Here is a 25432-nt window from a genome sequence, read left to right as displayed (position 1 = left end):
AAACTTTAAACTTCTTTATTATAGTTTATTTATTATTTACAGATACATTCCCTTCAGGTTTCTGTTCCGGTCTCTGTTTGATTTTATCTGTTTTTAAACTTTAGCAGAAACTTTAGTCTGAAAACAAACACCGAGGATCTTTCATTCGACCAATCACAGAGAGGTACTCCCTCTGACGTCACAGACAGTCTCTTCCGCCGTTAGAACCAGGATCAGCTGATCGAGGAGCTTCACAACATCAGAGAGCTGCCTACAGGTGAGGCTTTAACCTTTAATATTAATATATTATGAATGTGTTTGAACCCTTTATTAACTCTGTGTGAGCGGGGTGCAGCTGCAGCTGGTCACGTGGTCATAATGACGGCAGTACTGATGTTCAGGGAGGAAACGGACAGAAAACAAGTTAAAAACAGGTCTTTACATCACGTTAATAACAGTCAGAAAACACGTTAAAAACATATTAAAAACAGGTCGTAACATCACGTTAATAACAGTCTGAAAGCACGTTAAAAACATATTAAAAACAGTTCGTAACATCACGTTAATAACAGTCTGAAAACCGATTAAAACAGGTCGTAACATCACGTTAATAGCAGTCAGAAAACAGGTTAAAAACAGGTCGTAACATCACGTTAATAACAGTCAGAAAACACGTTAAAACGTATTAAAAACAGGTCGTAACATCACGTTAATAACAGTCTGAAAACACGTTAAAAACATATTAAAAACAGTTCGTAGCATCACGTTAATAACAGTCAGAAAACCGATTAAAACAGGTCGTAACATCACGTTAATAGCAGTCAGAAAACAGGTTAAAAACAGTTCGTAACATCGCGTTAATAACAGTCAGAAAACAGGTTAAAAACAGGTCGTAATATCACGTTAATAACAGTCAGAAAGCTTCCAAGTGTTCTGTGTTAAAGAAGGGTTTAAAACAGACAGAAAACGGATGAAATTGAATTTAAAAAGCGTTTTAAACACCAGGTCAATCTGAGTTAGAGAATGGATTAGGGCAGTGTGCAAACAGAGGAAGAGTTGCAGCACAGGCTTTAACATCTGATAACTGGGTTTAAAGGTCCGGAAGGCCTGCAGACAGAAACCAGGCTGCCCACAGGGGATCAAAGGTCAGGGTTATCTGAGGCTCTGAGGGAAACAGGCAGAAACTGTGACCCTAAAATATGTTAAAAACAGACAGAAAACAAACAGAACACAGACTGAAAACAGACTGAACACAGACTGAACACAGACTGAACACAGACTGAACACATACTGAAAACAGACTGAACACAGACTGAACACAGACTGAAAACAGACTGAAAACAAACAGAACACAGACTGAAAACAGACTGAACACAGACTGAACACAGACAGAAAACAGGCAGAAAGCAGACTGAACACAAACTGAAAACAGACTGAAAACAAACAGAACACAGACTGAAAACAGACTGAACACAGACTGAACACAGACTGAACACAGACTGAACACAGACTGAAAACAGACTGAAAACAAACAGAACACAGACTGAAAACAGACTGAAAACAAACAGAACACAGACTGAAAACAGACTGAACACAGACTGAACACAGACTGAAAACAGACTGAAAACAAACAGAACACAGACTGAAAACAGACTGAACACAGACTGAACACAGACTGAACACAGACTGAAAACAGACTGAACAAAGACAGAACACAGACTGAACACAGACTGAAAACAGACTGAAAGCAGACTGAACACAGACAGAAAACAGACTGAAAGCAGACTGAACACAGACAGAAAACAGACTGAAAGCAGACTGAACACAGACTGAACACAGACTGAAAACAGACTGAACACAGACTAAACACAGACTGAAAACAGACTGAACACAGACTGAACACAGACTGAACACAGACTGAACACAGACTGAAAACAGACTGAACACAGACTGAACACAGACTGAAAACAGACTGAACACAGACTGAACACAGACTGAACACAGACTGAACACAGACTGAAAACAGACTGAACACAGACTGAACACAGACTGAACACAGACTGAAAACAGACTGAACACAGACTGAACACAGACTAAACACAGACTGAAAACAGACTGAACACAGACTAAACACAGACTGAAAACAGACTGAACACAGACTGAACACAGACTGAACACAGACTGAAAGCAGACTGAAGACAGACTGAACACAGACTAAACACAGACTGAAAACAGACTGAACACAGACTGAACACAGACTGAACACAGACTGAAAGCAGACTAAACACAGACTGAAAACCGACTGAACACAGACTGAAAGCAGACTGAAGACAGACTGAACACAGACTGAACACAGACTGAAAACAGACTGAACACAGACTAAACACAGACTGAAAACAGACTGAACACAGACTGAACACAGACTGAACACAGACTGAACACAGACTGAAAACAGACTGAACACAGACTGAACACAGACTGAAAACAGACTGAACACAGACTAAACACAGACTGAAAACAGACTGAACACAGACTGAACACAGACTGAACACAGACTGAACACAGACTGAACACAGACTAAACACAGACTGAACACAGACTGAACACAGACTGAACACAGACTGAACACAGACTGAACACAGACAGAACACAGACAGAAAACAGGCAGAAAGCAGACTGAACACAGACAGAAAACAGACTGAACACAGACTGAAAACAGACTGAACACAGACAGAAAACAGACTGAACACAGACTAAACACAGACTGAACACAGACAGAAAACAGACTAAACACAGACTGAACACAGACTGAACACAGACAGAACACAGACAGAAAACAGGCAGAAAGCAGACTGAACACAGACAGAAAACAGACTGAACACAGACTGAAAACAGACTGAACACAGACAGAAAACAGACTGAACACAGACTAAACACAGACTGAACACAAACTGAACACAGACTAAACACAGACTGAAAGCAGACTGAACACAGACAGAAAACAGACTGAACACAGACTGAAAACAGACTGAACACAGACAGAAAACAGACTGAAAGCAGACTAAACACAGACTGAACACAAACTGAACACAGACTAAACACAGACTGAAAGCAGACTAAACACAGACTGAACACAAACTGAACACAGACTGAACACAGACTGAAAACAGACTGAACACAGACTGAACACAGACTAAACACAGACTGAAAACAGACTGAACACAGACTGAACACAGACTGAACACAGACTGAACACAGACTAAACACAGACTGAAAACAGACTGAACACAGACTGAAAACAGACTGAACACAGACTGAAAACAGACTGAACACAGACTAAACACAGACTGAACACAGACAGAAAACAGACTGAACACAGACTGAACACAGACAGAAAACAGACTGAAAGCAGACTAAACACAGACTGAACACAAACTGAACACAGACTAAACACAGACTGAAAACAGACTGAACACAGACTGAACACAGACTGAAAACAGACTGAACACAGACTAAACACAGACTGAAAACAGACTGAACACAGACTAAACACAGACTGAAAACAGACTGAACACAGACTGAACACAGACTGAACACAGACTGAACACAGACTGAACACAGACTGAACACAGACTGAACACAGACTGAACACAGACTAAACACAGACTGAAAACAGACTGAACACAGACTGTATCAGTTTATACTGGTCGGGTGTGAGACAATTTTTCAGATACTTCAAAGTATAAAGTAGCATCAAATACAAATACTCAACTAAAGTTCAAGTACCACAATGGAGGTGATGCAATAACCATAATACTGTTAGAATATCCAACGAGTACATTTACTTCTGATACTTGAAGTACATGTACCTGTAACATGTTATCTGTGCTCGTACTGTTGGTACTTTAACATGAATGCTCCTCCTTTCTGTACTTCTCAAACCAGTATTTGACTGGTGAAGGAGTATTTGAGTTTTTACTGAAGTAAACCCGAGGCGTCTCTCAGTCAGATGATGCTCATCTCTTCATCTCAGAATCAATAAACTGCTTTCAGACTTTAAACCTCATTATTTCTGCCTCCTTCACACCCGGCCTGACGTTCCTCTGTGAAGTCCCTGAATACACCATCAGCTCAGAGCGCTCTCAGTGTCCTGACTGGGACGAGTAGATCTGCTGCAGGCGGTACCTTCATGACCCTGACGTGTTTGATTACCCTGACGTGTTTGATGACCCTGACGTGTTTGATGACTCTGACGTGTTTGATGACCCTGACGTGTTTGATTACCCTGACGTGTTTGATGACTCTGACGTGTTTGATGACCCTGACGTGTTTGATGACCCTGACGTGTTTGATGACTCTGACGTGTTTGATGACCCTGACGTGTTAGATGACCCTGACGTGTTTGATGACTCTGAAGTGTTTGATGACCCTGACGTGTTTGATGACCCTGACGTGTTTGATGACCCTGATGTGTTTGATGACCCTGACGTGTTTGATTACCCTGACGTGTTTGATGACTCTGACGTGTTTGATGACCCTGACGTGTTTGATGACCCTGAGGTGTTTGATGACCCTGACGTGTATGATTACCCTGACATGTTTGATTACCCTGACGTGTTAGATGACCCTGACGTGTTTGATGACCCTGACGTGTTTGATGACTCTGACGTGTTTGATGACCCTGACGTGTTTAATACCCTGATGTGTTTGATGACTCTGACGTGTTTGATGACCCTGACGTGTTTGATGACCTGACGTGTTTGATGACTCTGACGTGTTTGATGGCCCTGACGTGTTTGATGACTCTGACGTGTTTGATGACTCTGACGTGTTAGATGACCCTGACGTGTTTGATGACCCTGACGTGTTTGATGACTCTGACGTGTTTGATGACCCTGACGTGTTTAATACCCTGATGTGTTTGATGACTCTGACGTGTTTGATGACCCTGACGTGTTTGATGACTCTGACGTGTTTGATGACCCTGACGTGTTTGATGACCCTGAGGTGTTTGATGACCCTGATGTGTTTGATGACCCTGACGTGTTTGATTACCCTGACATGTTTGATTACCCTGACGTGTTAGATGACCCTGACGTGTTTGATGACCCTGACGTGTTTGATGACTCTGACGTGTTTGATGACCCTGACGTGTTTAATACCCTGATGTGTTTGATGACTCTGACGTGTTTGATGACCCTGACGTGTTTGATGACCTGACGTGTTTGATGACCCTGACGTGTTTGATTACCCTGACGTGTTTGATGACTCTGACGTGTTTGATGACCCTGACGTGTTTGATTACCCTGACGTGTTTGATGACTCTGACGTGTTTGATGACCCTGACGTGTTAGATGACCCTGACGTGTTTGATGACCCTGACGTGTTTGATGACTCTGACGTGTTTGATGACCCTGATGTGTTTGATGACCCTGACGTGTTTGATTACCCTGACGTGTTTGATGACTCTGACGTGTTTGATGACCCTGACGTGTTTGATGACCCTGAGGTGTTTGATGACCCTGATGTGTTTGATGACCCTGACGTGTTTGATTACCCTGACATGTTTGATTACCCTGACGTGTTAGATGACCCTGACGTGTTTGATGACCCTGACGTGTTTGATGACCCTGACGTGTTTGATTACCCTGACGTGTTTGATGACTCTGACGTGTTTGATGACTCTGACGTGTTTGATGACCCTGACGTGTTTGATTACCCTGACGTGTTTGATGACTCTGACGTGTTTGATGACCCTGACGTGTTTGATGACCCTGATGTGTTTGATGACCCTGACGTGTTTGATTACCCTGACATGTTTGATTACCCTGACGTGTTAGATGACCCTGACGTGTTTGATGACCCTGACGTGTTTGATGACTCTGACGTGTTTGATGACCCTGACGTGTTTAATACCCTGATGTGTTTGATGACTCTGACGTGTTTGATGACCCTAACGTGTTTCATGACCTGACGTGTTTGATGACCCTGACGTGTTTGATGACCCTAACGTGTTTGATGACTCTGACGTGTTTGATGACCCTGACGTGTTTGATGACCCTGACGTGTTTAATACCCTGATGTGTTTGATGACTCTGACGTGTTTGATGACCCTGACGTGTTTGATGACCCTGACGTGTTTGATGACCCTGACGTGTTTGATGACCCTGACGTGTTTGATGACCTGACGTGTTTGATGACTCTGACGTGTTTGATGACCCTGCTGTGTTTGATGACTCTGACGTGTTTGATGACTCTGACGTGTTTGATGACCCTGATGTGTTTGATGAGTCAGACGTGTTTGATGACTCTGACGTGTTTGATGACCCTGACGTGTTTAATACCCTGATGTGTTTGATGACTCTGACGTGTTTGATGACCCTGACGTGTTTGATGACCCTGACGTGTTTGATTACCCTGACGTGTTTGATGACCCTGACGTGTTTGATGACTCTGACGTGTTTGATGACCCTGACGTGTTTGATGAACCTGATGTGTTTGATGAGTCAGACGTGTTTGATGACCCAGACGTGTTTGATTACCCTGACGTGTTTGATGAGCCTGAGGTGTTTGATGACCCTGAGGTGTTTGATGACTCTGACGTGTTTGATGAGTCAGACGTGTTTGATGACCCAGACGTGTTTGATTACCCTGACGTGTTTGATGACCCTGAGGTGTTTGATGACTCTGACGTGTTTGATGAGTCAGACGTGTTTGATGACCCAGAGGTGTTTGATGACCCTGACGTGTTTGATGACCCTGAGGTGTTTGATGACCCTGAGGTGTTTGATGACCCTGAGGTGTTTGATGACCCTGATGTGTTTGATGACCCTGATGTGTTTGATGACCCTGAGGTGTTTGATGAGCCTGAGGTGTTTGATGAGCCTGAGGTGTTTGATGACCCAGAGGTGTTTGATGACCCTGATGTGTTTGATGACCCTGAGGTGTTTGATGACTCTGAGGTGTTTGATGACCCTGATGTGTTTGATGACCCTGAGGTGTTTGATGACCCTGAGGTGTTTGATGACCCTGATGTGTTTGATGACCCTGAGGTGTTTGATGACCCTGAGGTGTTTGATGACCCTGAGGTGTTTGATGACCCTGATGTGTTTGATGACCCTGATGTGTTTGATGACCCTGAGGTGTTTGATGAGTCAGAGGTGTTTGATGACCCTGATGTGTTTGATGACCCTGAGGTGTTTGATGACTCTGAGGTGTTTGATGACTCTGAGGTGTTTGATGACCCTGAGGTGTTTGATGACCCTGAGGTGTTTGATGACCCTGATGTGTTTGATGACCCTGAGGTGTTTGATGACCCTGAGGTGTTTGATGACCCTGAGGTGTTTGATGACCCTGATGTGTTTGATGACCCTGATGTGTTTGATGACCCTGAGGTGTTTGATGACCCTGATGTGTTTGATGACCCTGATGTGTTTGATGACCCTGATGTGTTTGATGACCCTGAGGTGTTTGATGACCCTGATGTGTTTGATGACCCTGATGTGTTTGATGACCCTGATGTGTTTGATGACCCTGATGTGTTTGATGACCCTGAGGTGTTTGATGACCCTGATGTGTTTGATGACCCTGAGGTGTTTGATGAGTCAGATGTGTTTGATGACCCTGATGTGTTTGATGACCCTGAGGTGTTTGATGACCCTGATGTGTTTGATGAGTCAGATGTGTTTGATGACCCTGAGGTGTTTGATGACCCTGAGGTGTTTGATGACCCTGATGTGTTTGATGACCCTGATGTGTTTGATGACCCTGATGTGTTTGATGACCCTGAGGTGTTTGATGACCCTGATGTGTTTGATGACCCTGAGGTGTTTGATGAGTCAGATGTGTTTGATGACCCTGATGTGTTTGATGACCCTGGGGTGTTTGATGAGTCAGACGTGTTTTATGACCCTGAGGTGTTTGATGACCCTGACGTGTTTGATGACTCTGACGTGTTTGATGACCCAGATGTGTTTGATGACCCTGACGTGTTTGATGACCCAGATGTGTTTGATGACCCTGACGTGTTTGATGACCCTGACGTGTTTGATGAGTCAGACGTGTTTTATGACCCTGAGGTGTTTGATGACCCTGATGTGTTTGATGACCCTGACGTGTTTGATGAGTCAGATGTGTTTGATGACCCTGAGGTGTTTGATGACCCTGATGTGTTTGATGACCCTGATGTGTTTGATGACCCTGACGTGTTTGATGAGTCAGACGTGTTTTATGACCCTGAGGTGTTTGATGACCCTGATGTGTTTGATGACCCTGACGTGTTTGATGACCCTGATGTGTTTGATGACCCTGACGTGTTTGATGACCCTGATGTGTTTGATGAGTCAGACATGTTTTATGACCCTGAGGTGTTTGATGAGTCAGATGTGTTTGATTACCCTGAGGTGTTTGATGACCATGAGGTGTTTGATGAACCTGATGTGTTTGATGAGTCAGATGTGTTTGATGACCCTGACGTGTTGGATGAGTCAGATGTGTTTGATGACCCGTGTTTGATGACCTGACGTGTTTGATGAGTCAGATGTGTTTGATGACCCTGAGGTGTTTGATGACCCTGATGTGTTTGATGAGTCAGATGAAGTCAGGAGCTTCAGGGAACTCAGCAGTTTATTTTGAGCTTTTTGAGTTAAATAAGTCAAAGTTCATGAGGCGTTGTGAAACGAGAAGTTCCTGAAAAACAACCGATATCAGCCAAACAGAGTCTGATAGCTCTGAAACCTCTGACATAGAAACTCCTCTGATATCTGAGGAGCAGAGGAGAGTTAAAGGGTCCCTACTCTCCTGTATTCTGTAGGTTTTAGTGCATGTTAATGTAGTGGGGTAGTGGTGGTCTAATGGATAGTGAGGTGGGCTGAAGCTCGGAAGGTTGTGAGTTCAAATCCCGCCTTGAGTAAGGCACTTAGCCCTCAGTTACTCCAGGGAGAATGTCCCTGTAATCGTTAATTGTAAATCGCTTTGGATTAAAGCGTCAGCTAAATAAAATGTAATGTTAACAGTCTATAAGGGTCGTTTTCTCTCAAAGCGTCTTTGAGTTTATAGAAAAGCGCCATATAAGTATCATTTAGTATTATTATTATTATTATTATTATTATAAAATATACAAAATCCCTGTCAGAATGATATATTCCAGAGCGTACTGAGGTAAAGACTGACTGACCTCTGTGTCTGTGTGTGTGTGTGTGTGTGTGTGTGTGTGTGTGTGTGTGTGTGTGTGTGTGTGTGTGTGTGTGTGTGTGTGTGTGTGTGTGTGTGTCAGTCAGATGATGCTGGGTGTGTGTGTGTGTATGTTGGCGCTCTCTGGTCTCGTGCACAGCGGACCGTCTCCTCATAGACTTCATGACGTGCAGCGGCGCTCAGATGACCCACGGCCCGGGCTGGACCCTGAAGTGCACATGAACATCGTGAGTTGACCTGTTTATAACCTGTACTGTCTAACGTCTGAACGCAGAGCGGTTAGTATTCCTACTCATTCTAAGTCCTGTTAATCTCTCTGGAAACAATAATCACATTCGGCTCCCTCAAGTCATCTGGACTGAGAGAGATTTTCAAAATAAAAGCTGAACTCTGTTCCCACTGAGAGTAAATCATCATGGCTCACATGTTTGACCCTTATTCTACCTGTCAGTCAGCACTCAGGGTAAATATAGCCCTGAGTTCTGCCTCACAGGCCCCTGATACTGACCTGAGAGGATACATACATAACATAAAGAGGAAGTGAGAAGTCTCCAAGTGTAGTGATACGTGTGTGTGTGTGTGTGTGTGTGTGTGTATGTGTGTGTGTGTGTGTGTGTGTGTGTGTGTGTGTATCTGTGTGTCTGTGTGTGTGTGTGTGTGTGTGTGTATGTGTGTATGTGTGTGTGTGTGTGTGTGTGTGTGTGTGTGTGTGTGTGTGTGTGTGTGTGTGTGTGTGTGTGTGTGTGTGTGTGTGTGTGTCAGTCTGAGATCATCAGGTACTGGGGTTACCCTGCAGAGGAGCACGAGGTCCAGACGGAGGACGGGTACATCCTGACCGTCAACAGAATCCCAGCGGGCCGCAAACGCATCGCAGGTACACCCACACACACGTGTGCAAATAATTACAACAAATATAATTAATAAAAAGAAGACCTACAGAATTAAAGAAAATAAATAATAAATGTAGAACTAATCATAAAAAAAATACAATAATATAATAAACCCCTGCATGTTAATGAAAGATGAATGAATATTGAATCAGTAGCATTGCCCCCCCCTGCAGGCGGGGGCCCGGCGGTGTTCCTGCAGCACGGCCTGCTGGCGGCGGGCAGTAATTGGATAACGAACCTCCCAAACTCCAGCCTGGGTTTCGTCCTCGCCGACGCCGGGTACGACGTGTGGATCGGGAACAGCCGAGGAAACACCTGGTCCAGAAAGCACCTGACGCTGAGCCCCGAGAGCGACGCCTTCTGGAGCTTCAGGTGCGCCCTGAATGCACCACGCTAGTTTTTGTTCTTGAACGCACTACGCTAGTTTTAGTTCTTGAACGCCCCACACTAGTTTTAGTTCTTGAACGCACCAGGCTACTTTTAGTTCTTGAACGCCCCACACTAGTTTTAGTTCTTGAACGCCCCACGGTAGTTTTAGTTCTTGAATGCCCCACGCTAGTTTTAGTTCTTGAACGCCCCACGGTAGTTTTAGTTCTTGAATGCCCCACGCTAGTTTTAGTTCTTGAATGCCCAGGGGTGCACATAAGTGGTACGCAGGTACGCATGCACGGCAACAATCTGAAATGCGTACCGTCACTTGTGTCACAAAGCGCATTTGCGTATCGACGTACTTGTGAAGCTTTTCCAGAAGGCGGTTAGATCACCGGACGACAGAGTCGGTCTCCGTGTGCACAGACAGGGCTGCTGTTAACGTCGGTCTGTACAGCAGCACTGCGCTAAAACAACTGATGTGGTCACGAAGCTCTGCACTACACTACCCCCCCCCCCCCCCCCCTCTGACATTCGTGATACAGAGGGCTTCATGGGAACTTTGAGGGGAGCCAGAATTTGGAGTACCAAACACTGACTCCAGGTACTCATCTGAGTACCTCACTGAGAAAGTTGTGTGCACCCCTGTGAATGCCCCACGCTCATGTACTCAACATCAAACACACTATTAATAACATGTAAAACAGAGCAGGACTAAATTAATCTGTTAATTAATTAATTTAGTGAACTATGAAACTATGACGTTTTAAATCCGTGTGTGTGTGTGTGTGCGTGTGCGTGTGTGTGTGTGTGTGTGTGTGTGTGTGTGTGTGTGTGTGTAGTTATGATGAGATGGCTCTGAAGGACCTCCCTGTGGTGGTGAACCAGATCCTGAAGGTGACGGGTCAGGAGCAGATTTACTACATCGGACACTCTCAGGGAACCACCATCGGTAACACACACACACACACACACACACACACACACACACACACACACACACACACACACACACACACACACACACACACACACACACACACACACACACACACACACACACACACACTTGTTAATGAGCTTCCACACCTGACTCCGCCTCTCTGTCTCTGATTTCCCAGCATTCATAGCGTTCTCCGCGCTGCCCGAGCTGGCCAATAAGATCAAGATGTTCATCGGTTTAGCTCCCGTAGCGACTGTCTCCTTCGCCTCCAGCCCGATGGCCAAACTCTCCGTCCTGCCCGACTTCTTCATCTGGGTACGAGATGCTAACGAGATGCTAACGAGATGCTAACGAGATGCTATCAGATTACCTGCTAACTAAACTAATATCATAGATTAAATCAAGCTAAATCTAAAAAGCTAATTACACGTGACCTGCTGATGACTTCATATCACAGGATTGTTACCAAGCTATTAGTTATAGTTTTCCTCAGTTTGGATGTTAATTGATTTCCTGTATGTTAATTGGTTAATTTATTTCCTGTCCCCAGGATCTGTTTGGTAGGCGGGACTTCCTGCCTCAGAGTCACATGATCGAGTGGTTTGCAGAACACATTTGTGCGGAGCAGCCTCTCAGCAAGCTGTGCGGAAACATTTTTTTCATCCTCTGCGGCTTCGACGAGAAGAACCTCAACGTGGTGCGTAACAACAACAACAACATCAACAACAACAAAAAGCTTTATTTAATTGTCACCTGCACTGTTAGTGTACAGTTTTATTTTTATGTTGCTTCGTTTATTGTATTTTTGTAATTCTAGCACAACTATTTATTTCGCGATAAATAAAGTCCTTTCTTATCTTACCTTATATTTGGATTGTAGTACGTTAAAATAAAAACCACCCCTGGGGGGCGGGTTCTCATTTCAGTTTTGAAATATCTGTTTTTTGTTTCCAGTCTCGGACGCCGGTCTACACTGAACACTGTCCTGCCGGGACCTCGGTCATGAACATGGTCCACTGGGCCCAGGTAACACACACACACCTGTCTGTATGTACTTGTGGGGACCCTGATGTACATGATTCATTACCGGGACCCAAAACACCTCGTTGATTTCAGGCGGTTCACGGAGGGAAACTGATGGCCTTCGACTTTGGAGCCAGAGGGAACATGAAACACTACAACCAGGTGAGACTCTGCAACACCTGAGAGTCTCTTAGTTCACTCATCAGTTTTTATACTTTAAATCTTTCTTAGTTTTGTTTGGCTCCTTAGAACTCAGGTTGCATGTCTGAAACAACAAAAGAAAACTGACAATGTTTAAGATAATGATGTGAAAACACAAGGTGTAACACCAAAAACAACACTGATATATTTGTATAGTAATAATATATACTGGGTTTTTAAAATGTCTCAACAAATCTGTGTCTTGCCTAAGTATATATTTATATTTGCTCTTAATTTTTTTAAATTACAATATTGCTTTGGTAATAATATTATTAACATTTTATTACATGGCTTAGTTGAATACTCGATTCTGATTGGTCAATTCAGAACATGTGACACGTTGTTAATTCAGAACAGACAGACCGCTGTCAAGGACTTATTGACCGTTGTTAAGGACGCTCACATCTGCAGAAAGAAGTCCGGTCGATTTAACTTCATGCAGTTGGGCTCAAAGCAAACTGCCTGAAGCTTGCTTTTCGGACTGGGACAAGAAAAAAGTGGAGAAGCAACGGGGCAGAAGCCCTCCTTTTGACGCAGCGGTCCAGACATAGACATCAAACGGCAAAACATATTCAGTGTGCAGTTCCTTTGGCATTAGGGCAGGGATATCTAGATACTTCCCAAGGTCTGACATCATGACTTCTGCTACTTTTAAAGCAAGCAATGATGTTCATGCCGTTGCTACGTAGTTCAAACCATTTTTCTTAACGGATCAAGAAAGAGAAAGGAAATTAGGTTAACAGGCGGAATGCTGGACGTCAGATAAAGGAAGGAGGCAGAGAGGAAGTAAACACGAACAGGAACACGGTATGGGCTCTGCAGAGTTAAGGGCTCGTTAGCGGAACAGAAACTGAACAGAGTTGGACAGTGCTGCCATAAAGTTGTTGTTGTCGCAGTTCCAGCCGTTGGAGTTTTTTTTTTCAGCGGAAAAAATACGATCATTTTTTTAATGGTTTCACTGAAAGGTGAGGGGTGGGTCAGTTTGGAGAAACCAGCTCGAGTGGCTAGAATTTGAAAATTACACAGCCGGAAGAGATCTGCCACTTCCTCACAGAGCCCCGCCTCCAACACACACGAACGCACACATGACCAATGAGGGCAGAGATCAGTTTGAGCACAGATGGAAGGCTGACAGGCAGGTAGGCCGTCCAGTTACTTTAGCCGGCTCAGATGATTGGTCGTGCTTTTTACAGCGCCACGGCTTCAAAGCTCTTCAGATATTCATTGCTATCTGGATGTTGAGAGCATTCCATGGAATATAACAACAAGTGTATCTCGAGCCGGTTTCTCAAACTTACCCCACCTTTAATGTTGGGAGTCGATTCCTTAATTTGTTTAGTATCTGGCCGTGTAATAAGTGGGATAATGTGCAGCCAGGCGGTCATTATGGGGGAAAGACCACCCGACAGGCGGATCAGGGAGCTGGAATCATGAAGGGTGTTCTTTCCCCCATAAAAGAGAACATGTGCCTCGCCGCACATTACCCCTTACTGAGTGACTTTAAGAATGGGTTTCATTCATCAGGAAACCAATATGACATGAAAAAGAGCTGCTGTCTCCTGACCTGCTGTCCAAGATAAATCAACACTTCCTGTCTGTCCGTCCTCAGTCCACTCCCCCTCAGTACAAGGTCCAGGACATGAAGGTTCCCACCGCGCTGTTTTCAGGGGGACACGATACGCTGGCGGACCCCAAAGATGTGGCCGTCCTCCTCACTCAGGTCAGACTCTCTCTCCTTCACAATGAAGGCTTTATACCAGGGAAACAATAAAGAGCAGAATAAACCCCATCATCGTTATTCTGAAAGGGTTTCAATATTAAACTTTTATTTATTATCTTATTTATATATTACACATCACACTGTACATTTTACATTTATATTCAATCTAATATGTAATATTCCATTCCGCTCATACTTCTGTATATAATATCCTGCTTCATATTCTGTTACAGCACATCTGGAATTCAACATTTTATTATTGTTTACATTTTGGATTGTTTATTTCTTTTAATTGTTATCGTACAATGCAAAAAGCTTCCCAAATTGGGATCAATAAATGACTTCTGATGTTATCTTCTGATCTCCTCATGGCGTCCTGCAGGTGTCTAACCTGGTGTTCCATAAGCACATCGAGCACTGGGACCATCTGGACTTCATTTGGGGTCTGGACGCTCCGGAGCAGATGTTCCCGTCCATCCTGAAGCTGCTGCAGCAGGACCGCCACTAGAGGGCACCACGCCGAGTGTGTGAGGGCCTGTTCACGTCTGCAGCACAGCGTGGGGACCACTGGACTTTACACCAGCAGCAGGACCTCTAAAGGTTTCAATGAGGAAAGTGTGTGTGTGTGTGTGTGTGTGTGTGTGTGTGTGTGTGTGTGTCTGTGTGTGTGTGTGTGTGTGTGTGTGTGTGTGTGTGTGTGTGTTTTAAGCAGGGCTCTACCTATAGACCTTTTTTAACATGTTTTAGTCTGTGCTAATCTTTGAGACGAGTCGTCGGTCTATAAAGTGTCAGAAAGGGTTGAATCTGAATATGATATTGATTAATGATCAGAATAATAGGATTGAATGTATAACTGAAAATGAAACTGTGACCTCTATTCTGTTTTACAGCAAATTGAACCAGCCAACAATATAACAAATACATATCTCTATCAGCTCTTACATGTTACTGCATGAATAATAAGCACATTTGATAAAGTATAAAAAGCCCATTTAGCTTTTTAGTGAGTACTTTTATATTTTGAACACATTTCTTTATTATACTTGTAATGCAGGATTTATACTCAAAGCTTTCTAACATGCAGTATAAGTGGTTAAAGAAAGACGTTCCCATCAGCCTTCACTGTGTTCTATGTCTAGTGCTCGTTAGCACGCGTTAGCTTGCTGTTAGCATGCAGTCGGTGTTCACCTGTTGAAACACCTGGACTGTTACCTCAGAAAACATCTGTGCACCTCTTTAAAGTGTCTGACCTGCAGGAAGTCACATGTTCATATGTTATCCTTTCAACCTGTGTGCACAACGCTTGTCCTGCTGCCAATCAGGAGGAACCACCGCATCCAATCAGGAGCCTTGTAGGGGGCGGGGCTTCACTTTGACCGTCTTTTTATTTTAATTTCTGACATTTTCTAATCTGTTAAATGTGAACAATAATAAATCATAACAACAACACACTCTTTACATGTTTTATTTAATTATTTAAGAGAATTACAAATGTATAAATTGATCTGTATGTTACATCTTATCTACAAACAGATTTAAGAACAAATGACCATATCTTCTAAAAGGGTTAAATAATCTTTGTCCTCAAAGTAATGATGAACCTGTCAGTTGGATGTAGAAAAGTCAGATTCAATATAGATGTTTTTTATTTTAAAGGAAATTCAGATTGAAGATGGTAAAAAACTGTAAATGATTGTGTCTGTCCAAAAATAAAACATGACGTATAGTGAAGACTAACCTTGGATGATGGGTTGGTAGACTAAAAGCTTTAGGAATCCAAAGTATAACATATACTAAGTACCCTGAATCAAGATTGATGCAAAACAAGTGAAGTTTGACCTTTTTAGAGGTTTAGAAAGAAAACCTCTTCTGGGTCTTTTCTCTGGAACCCATCGGTCGACTGGATGATTGACACCTCTAGCTACAAATGGTTCGTATCGTCAGGTAGCTGAGTTCCTTCCTGTTAAGTGGGTACGACACATTCAGAGGTTGTTAAATGTTAAGAAGGGTTAAGTTGTGTTTCCCCGACAGGGGGGGGGCGGGGCATGGGGGGGCGGGGCATGGGGTTAGAGTGATCTGCAGGTTAGCGCTCCTTCTTCAGCAAGTTCACGATCTTCCTGAACTTCAGTCTGATGGAGACGTCCAGCGCGGTTTCTCCGTCCTGAAGGAGAGGAGGAGGAGGAGAGGAGGAGGAGAGGAGGAAGAAGAGGAGGAGGAGGAGGAGGAGAGGGGGGGGAGGAGAGGATGAGGAGGAGGGGAGGAGGAGGAGGAGAGGAGGGGGAGGAGAGGAGGAGGTGGAGAGGAGGAAGAGAGGAGGAGGAGGAGAGGAGGGGGAGGAGAGGAGGAGGTGGAGAGGAGGAGAGGGGGGGGAGGAGAGGAGGAGGAGGAGAGGAGGAAGAAGAGGAGGAGGAGGAGGAGGAGAGGGGGGGAGGAGAGGATGAGGAGAGGAGGAGGAGGAGAGGAGGAGAGGAGGGGGAGGAGAAGAGGAGGAGGAGGAAGAGGAGGGGGAGGAGAGGAGGAGGTGGAGAGGAGGAAGAGGAGAGGAGGAGGATGAGAGGAGGAGAGGATGAGGAGGAGGTGGAGAGGGAGGTGGTCAGTTTGCAGGGAGCTGAGGATTTGTGTCGTGGTGCGTTCAGGGACCTACGTTGTTCTGGATGTTGGTGTCAGCGTGTCTCTCCAGCAGCAGAGGAACCAGGATCTGACTCTTCCTCAGACAGACGTAATGCAGGGCCGTGTTCCCCTTCTGCACGCACACACACACACACACACACACACACACACACACACACACACACACACACACACACACACACACACACACACACACACACACACACACACACACACACACACACACACACACACACACACACACACACACACACACACACACACACACACACACACACACACACACACACACACACGATAAAGACCTTCGCGACCCCCACTTTGGGAACCCCTGCTCTAGGTAACATGAAGTTCTCTCTCTGCCGCTCGTCCCGGGTCGAGTGAAGGGATTCTGATATACTATAACTACTGTATATAAATATATCAAATTAAATAAATTAACAGCCAAAACATGTAATTGTTCTCTAACGTTGTGGTTCCAGAGAAAATCCGAAATATGAATAATGTTAATTTAACTTTAGTTCTGATCAGTGAGCGTTCGTGTTCCTCGCCGAGCGTCTCTGTCTCGACTCGTTGGGTTTTGTAGGAAATGAAAGAATGTGAATCATGAATCATTCAGGGCGTGGCAACGTGAGAGGAAACAGGTCCTAACTGGAGATCAGATGAGACGAGATCATTCAGTCTGAACATGAAGCACTTTCTGTTCTCACTGACATCAGGACGCACATTAGCATCTGTAGCATCGGGAGCTAACATTAGCATCTGAAGCATCGGGAGCTAGCATTAGCATCTGAAGCATCGGGAGCTAGCATTAGCATCTGAAGCATCGGGAGCTAACATTAGCATCTGAAGCATCGGGAGCTAGCATTAGCATCTGAAGCATCGGGAGCTAGCATTAGCATCTGAAGCATCGGGAGCTAACATTAGCATCTGAAGCATCGGGAGCTAACATTAGCATCTGAAGCATCGGGAGCTAGCATTAGCATCTGAAGCATCGGGAGCTAGCATTAGCATCTGAAGCATCGGGAGCTAACATTAGTATCTGAAGCATCGGGAGCTAACATTAGCATCTGAAGCATCGGGAGCTAACATTAGCATCTGAAGCATCGGGAGCTAGCATTAGCATCTGAAGCATCGGGAGCTAGCATTAGCATCTGAAGCATCGGGAGCTAACATTAGCATCTGAAGCATCGGGAGCTAACATTAGCATCTGAAGCATCGGGAGCTAGCATTAGCATCTGAAGCATCGGGAGCTAACATTAGCATCTGAAGCATCGGGAGCTAACATTAGTATCTGAAGCATCGGGAGCTAGCATTAGCATCTGAAGCATCGGGAGCTAGCATTAGCATCTGAAGCATCGGGAGCTAACATTAGTATCTGAAGCATCGGGAGCTAACATTAGCATCTGAAGCATCGGGAGCTAACATTAGCATATGTAGCATCACATTCAAGCAGTTTATAAACTTCACAGAAACATGTCTGATTTATTTCTGTGTGAAACATGTAGAAACCAGAGTTAGAATGAGGTCATTCATATAGAGGTATAATGATGCTAAGCTAACTGGTGATATCTCACTTTGTCAAATGCTACTAGCATCATGTTTCAGAATGTGAGTTTGTTATTTATATGAAATCACTATAAAACATGATTTGTCAAGTTTCAGTTCAGATACGTCGACTGAAATGAACCTGTCAGGTGTTAGCATGCTAATGTTAGCTTTGTCAGTTAGCATCCTAACATTAGCTTTGTCAGTTAGCCACACAACAGTATTTTATACATTTAGTCGCTGTAATCAAAATCATATACAACAATATGTTGCGAAAAATAACCACGACATGACAACACAGTAATAGTTCATATTAGTAAACACACATGTTAGCACGAGGCTACATCTGTTACGACGACATGGGAGACCAATGTAAGAGTACGTTAGCAAAATGCTACTTTCTTTAGCACGTTTTCCAATGTTCACTCACGTAGTCGACAGCATCGATGTTGACGTCGCTTCTCAGCACCGCCTCCATCAGAGACACGCTCTTCCTCTGCTTCTGCAACTACACACACACGTACACACATTTATATATACATATATAAATACGATGTATATTTGTATATATTTGTGTGTGTCTGTACACAAACTCGCTCGGGTCTGTCATTAGCCCGCATGGTTTTTCATACCACTGCTACGCTGACGACACCCAACTAATTCGGTCCTTTCCCCGCTCAGAGACCCAGGTCGTCGCACGCATCTCTGCTTGTCTAGCTGACATCTCTCGGTGGATGTCTGCTCACCACCTCAAGCTCAACCTTGACAAGACTGAACTGCTCTTCCTTCCGGGAAAAGATTGTCCCACTCTTGACCTAACAATCAACATCGGCCCCTCTGTTGTTTCCCCGACTCAGACTGCAAGGAATCTGGGTGTGACCCTAGATAACAAACTGTCCTTCACTGCAAACATCTCTGCTACAACTCGCTGCTGCAGATACACTCTTTACAACATCAGGAGGATACGTCCCCAGCTGACCCAGAAAGAGATGCAGGTTCTGGTCCAGGCTCTCGTCATCTCACGCCTAGACTACTGCAACTCCCTCCTGGCTGGTCTACCTGCATGTGCCATCCGACCTCTGCAGCTCACCCAGAATGCAGCGGCTCGTCTGGTCTTCAACCTTCCTAAATGTTCCCACGCCGCTCCTCCGCTCCCTTCACTGGCTTCCAGTAACTGCTAGAATCCACTTCAAGACTCTGGTACTTGCGTACCATGCTGTGAATGGATCTGGCCCTTCCTACATCCAGGACATGGTTAAACCGTACACCCCAGCACGTGCACTCCGCTCTGCATCAGCCAATCAGCTCGCTGCACCCGCACTGCGAGGGGGACCCAAGTTCCCATCAGCAGAAACACGTGGGTTTGCTATCCTGGCTCCAAAATGGTGGAATGAGCTCCCCATTGAAATCAGGACAGCAGAAAGCTTACACATCTTCTTCAGACTGAAAACTCATCTCTTTGGACTCCACTTCCAGAGATAGAATTACTAACAAAGCACTTATATACTAACAAAGGACTGGCTTATCTAAAGCCAGTTGAGTAGCACTTGAAATGTTTGGCTCTATGAAACCTGGTGTACTTATATGATTCTGTTTTCTTCAAGGTTGTATTTTTTTGGTCGAACGCACTTATTGTAAGTCTCTCTGGATAAAAGCGTCAGCTAAATGCAATGTGATGTGATGTGATGTGATGTGGTGTGATGGGATGGGATGTGATGGGATGGGATGTGATGGGATGGGATGGGATGTGATGGGATGGGATGGGAGGGGATGGGATTTGATGTGATGTGATGTGATGTGATGGGATTTGATGTGATGTGATGGGATATGATGGGATGGGATGTGATGTGATGGGATGGGATGGGATGGGATGTGATGTGATGGGATATGATGGGATGGGATGGGATGTGATCTGATGGGATGTGATGGGATATGATGGGATGGGATGTGATGTGATGGGATGGGATGGGATGTGATGTGATGGGATGTGATGTGATGGGATTTGATGTGATGTGATGTGATGGGATGTGATGTGATGTGATGGGATGTGATGTGATGGGATGGGATGGGATGTGATGTGATGGGATGTGATGGGATGTGATGTGATGGGATGGGATGTGATGTGATGGGATGTGATGGGATGTGATGGGATGTGATGGGATGGGATGGGATGGGATGGGATGTGATGTGATGGGATGTGATGTGATGGGATGTGATGTGATGGGATGTGATGTGATGGGATTTGATGTGATGTGATGGGATGTGATGGGATGTGATGTGATGGGATTTGATGTGATGTGATGTGATGGGATGTGATGTGATGTGATGGGATGTGATGTGATGGGATGGGATGGGATGTGATGTGATGGGATGTGATGGGATTTGATGTGATGTGATGTGATGGGATGTGATGTGATGGGATGGGATGGGATGTGATGTGATGGGATGTGATGGGATTTGATGTGATGTGATGTGATTGGATGTGATGTGATGGGATGTGATGGGATGTGATGGGATGGGATGGGATGGGATGGGATGTGATGTGATGGGATGTGATGTGATGGGATGGGATGGGATGTGATGTGATGGGATGTGATGGGATATGATGGGATGGGATGTGATGTGATGGGATGGGATGGGATGTGATGTGATGGGATGTGATGGGATGTGATGTGATGGGATGTGATGGGATATGATGGGATGGGATGTGATGTGATGGGATGGGATGGGATGTGATGTGATGGGATGTGATGTGATGGGATTTGATGTGATGTGATGTGATGGGATGTGATGTGATGTGATGGGATGTGATGTGATGGGATGGGATGGGATGGGATGTGATGTGATGGGATGGGATGGGATGTGATGTGATGTGATGTGATGGGATGTGATGGGATGGGATGTGATGGGATGTGATGGGATGTGATGGGATGGGATGGGATGGGATGTGATGTGATGGGATGTGATGTGATGTGATGGGATGTGATGTGATGTGATGGGATGGGATGGGATGGGATGTGATGTGATGTGATGTGATGTGATGGGATGGGATGTGATGGGATGTGATGGGATGTGATGGGATGGGATGGGATGGGATGTGATGTGATGGGATGTGATGTGATGTGATGGGATGTGATGTGATGGGATGTGATGTGATGTGATGGGATGTGATGGGATGTGATGGGATGGGATGTGATGGGATGTGATGTGATGGGATGTGATGTGATGGGATGTGATGTGATGGGGTGTGATGGGATGTGATGGGATGGGATGGGATGGGATGGGATGGGATGGGATGTGATGGGATGGGATGGGATGGGATGGGATGGGATGGGATGGGATGGGATGGGATGTGATGGGATGGGATGGGATGGGATGTGATGGGATGGGATGGGATGGGATGGGATGGGATGGGATGGGATGTGATGGGATGGGATGGGATGTGATGGGATGGGATGGGATGGGATGGGATGGGATGGGATGGGATGTGATGGGATGGGATGGGATGTGATGGGATGTGATGGGATGGGATGGGATGGGATGGGATGGGATGGGATGGGATGGGATGGGATGGGATGTGATGGGATGGGATGGGATGGGATGGGATGGGATGGGATGGGATGGGATGGGATGGGATGGGATGGGATGGGATGGGATGGGATGGGATGTGATGGAATGGGATGTGATGGGATGGGATGGGATGTGATGTGATGTGATGGGATGGGATGGGATGTGATGGGATGGGATGTGATGTGATGGGATGTGATGTGATGGGATTTGATGTGATGTGATGGGATGTGATGGGATGGGATGTGATGTGATGTGATGTGATGTGATGTGATGGGATGGGATGTGATGTGATGGGATGGGATGGGATGGGATGTGATGGGATGGGATGGGATGTGATGTGATGTGATGGGATGTGATGTGATGTGATGTGATGTGATGTGATGTGATGGGATGGGATGGGATGGGATGGGATGTGATGGGATGGGATGGGATGGGATGTGATGTGATGGGATGTGATGTGATGGGATGGGATGGGATGGGATGTGATGGGATGGGATGTGATGGGATGTGATGGGATGTGATGGGATGGGATGGGATGTGATGTGATGTGATGGGATGGGATGGGATGTGATGTGATGTGATGGGATGGGATGGGATGGGATGGGATGTGATGGGATGTGATGTGATGTGATGGGATGTGATGTGATGGGATGGGATGTGATGTGATGGGATGGGATGTGATGTGATGTGATGTGATGTGATGGGATGGGATGTGATGGGATGGGATGTGATGGGATGGGATGTGATGGGATGGGATGGGATGGGATGGGATGGGATGGGATGGGATGTGATGGGATGGGATGGGATGGGATGGGATGGGATGGGATGTGATGTGATGGGATGGGATGTGATGTGATGTGATGGGATGGGATGGGATGGGATGTGATGTGATGGGATGGGATGTGATGTGATGGGATGGGATGGGATGTGATGTGATGTGATGTGATGGGATGGGATGTGATGGGATGTGATGTGATGTGATGGGATGGGATGGGATGTGATGTGATGGGATGGGATGTGATGGGATGTGATGGGATGGGATGGGATGTGATGTGATGTGATGTGATGGGATGTGTGTACCAGGAGGAAGTATCCGAGCAGCAGGATGGGCATCAGGATGGCGATCAGCAGGTAATCGATCAGAGAGAAGGTCCTCTTGGAGACGTAATGAAGACACGTCCTCTGTTTCTGAGACACACACACACACCTTACATCAACGATAAAACTGATATACAACTTTATATATGTTTGTATCAATATTAACTAAAACATCCCATAATAACCTCATCAGTGTTACTCCTTTAAATATAGACTTATCTTTATACACAGTTTAAATGATGACATCATCAGCCGGACTCACCTGATTGGTCAGCTGGGCGTCCGCCCTGTTGTCGAGCAGATACTCCACGACTTTCAGGTTGCCGCGGCGACAGGCTGCGATGAGGGGCGTGTCTCCGCTGATTGGCTCCTGGACGTTGAGCTGGGCGGAGTCATCTCTGAGAGCCGAGTAGAGGCGCTGCAGGTCTCCAGAGGACGCCCATCGGCACGCAGGCTTTAACACATTATTATATAAACACATTATTATATAAACACATTATTATATATATATACATTATTATTATACATATATTATATAAACACATTATTATATATATATACATTATTATATATATATTATATAAACACATTATTATATATATATACATTATTATATATATATTATATAAACACATTATTATATATATATATACATTATTATATATATATTATATAAACACATTATTATATACGTATATATATTGTTATATAAATACATTATTATATATATATTATATTACTGTGAGGAGCCAACCCTTTAATTACATTCATCACAGGAGAACATGACTTCACTCCTTTGTTTGCTTCGCAGTGACCTCACTAAGGAACACTCATGCTCCTATTGGCTAGCACTCCAACACATTGAACGTGAGGGGCGGGACATCTCTGAGCGGTTGACCAATCAAAGCAGAACAGGCCAGTTAACCACCTGAAGGCATTGTGTGTTGTTGGCGCCACACTATCTACACACACTTTGCATGGAGACACACACACACACACACACACACACACACACACACACACACACACACACACACACACACACACACACAGCAGTAAACCAGTTTGACCCGTTCTGCTCTCTGAAGCACTAGTCGCTCGATTCTGCAGAAACCAGCAGTTATTTTAATCTGAAGCAGATGTCTCCAGATGTCTCCAGATGTCTCCAGATGTCTCCAGATGTCTCTGCAGACTCCTCACATTGTGTGTGTGATCAGGTCCAGCTGCTGTCTGTCTGATGGTTATAAAACTAATCCAGGATCTGAAAGGATCTGCTGATGCAACCTCTCCTCCTCTGATGTATTTAATAAGCATAATATGTGATGTACTGATCTGCACGAGATGAAAAGTCAAGATCTAAATAGCTATGAATGTTGGCTACTCCAGCCAACAGAGGATCACATTCAGCTTTTGATATCAAATATTTAAAACTATTTATTAAAATATTTTTGTTTTAGAAATATATGTTTTTTATTAATATGTTATTATATTTATCAATATTTCAGTAGTAATGATTTAATACAATTCATTTGATACTTTATAAATCAATGAAAAAAAAGTATCTTTAATTTGTATTTATTTTCTACTTCGGTCTCTTTAGTATTTATTAACTGACGGTTTGTCCCCGTGTGTGTGCGTGTGTGTGCGTGCGTGTGTGTGTGTGTGTGTGTGTGTGTGTGTGTGTGTGTGTGTGCGTGTCAGCTGTGGACTGATGTCGTCACCAGGTAAACTGTCTCACCTGTCGCCTGAACTGACCGGAAGTTACCTCCGATAAAAAGCGGTAAATAAAGTAATAGAATTGTAATCAAGAGAGTTTCCTCACCTGAGAGTAAACCAGCCCCATGATGTCCGGAACTCAGAGAGCTCACCTGCCGTCACACTTCCGGTCCAGCGTTTTCAAAATAAAAGTCCACAGGAAGTGAGAGCTCTCTTCCTGTTGTTCACTAAATATATTTCACGACATATTGCATTGATTTTATCACTAATAAAAAGATATAACAATGTTTACAGTAAATATTATATAATACCAGTGAATGTAATGATCTTTTATACTACATGTTTACATTAAATTAGAATCTATATCTTTTGCATTTAATTTAGATCTTATGAATAAACTTTATCACTAAATATGATCTGTCTCTGTTCGCAGTTTCACACCTAACACAGAGGGGCTTTCTCAATGTCGAGGAAGGATGCTCCAGAGCCACTATTTCAAGGATGCTAGTCATCGAGCCCTGCGGAAGGACTGTTCCAATGTCCAGGATCCTT

The 25432-nt window shown here is 44.6% G+C and overlaps 2 protein-coding genes across 3 annotated transcripts; one reads left to right on the top strand and one right to left on the bottom strand.

Moving 5' to 3' along the window:
- The first annotated feature begins 123 nt into the window (after positions 1-123).
- Positions 124-15766, top strand: lipf (lipase, gastric). 2 transcript variants are annotated; one of them, XM_079659036.1, is made up of 11 exons: positions 124-256; positions 9254-9398; positions 9934-10045; positions 10235-10433; positions 11273-11382; positions 11552-11688; positions 11924-12070; positions 12328-12399; positions 12490-12558; positions 14207-14317; positions 14700-15766. In XM_079659036.1, the coding sequence occupies exons 2-11, from the start codon at positions 9258-9260 to the stop codon at positions 14823-14825; spliced, it is 1224 nt and encodes a 407-aa protein (XP_079515162.1). In that variant the 5' UTR covers positions 124-256; positions 9254-9257; the 3' UTR covers positions 14826-15766. The 2 variants fall into 2 exon arrangements, with proteins under 2 accessions (XP_079515162.1, XP_079515163.1); XM_079659037.1 differs by having other exon boundaries at positions 172-256; positions 9258-9398.
- On the bottom strand, positions 15767-25057 carry ankrd22 (ankyrin repeat domain 22). Its single transcript, XM_079659041.1, has 6 exons — positions 24987-25057; positions 23427-23618; positions 23147-23254; positions 18927-19004; positions 16962-17060; positions 15767-16478 (listed from the first exon to the last, which is right to left on the bottom strand). The coding sequence occupies exons 1-6, from the start codon at positions 25005-25007 to the stop codon at positions 16401-16403; spliced, it is 576 nt and encodes a 191-aa protein (XP_079515167.1). The 5' UTR covers positions 25008-25057; the 3' UTR covers positions 15767-16400.
- Positions 25058-25432: the final 375 nt, after the last annotated feature.

Source organism: Notothenia rossii (assembly GCF_949606895.1).
Source record: "Notothenia rossii genome assembly, chromosome: 11".
Taxonomy (NCBI): domain Eukaryota; kingdom Metazoa; phylum Chordata; class Actinopteri; order Perciformes; family Nototheniidae; genus Notothenia; species Notothenia rossii.
This window is presented reverse-complemented; position numbering and strand designations above follow the sequence as displayed.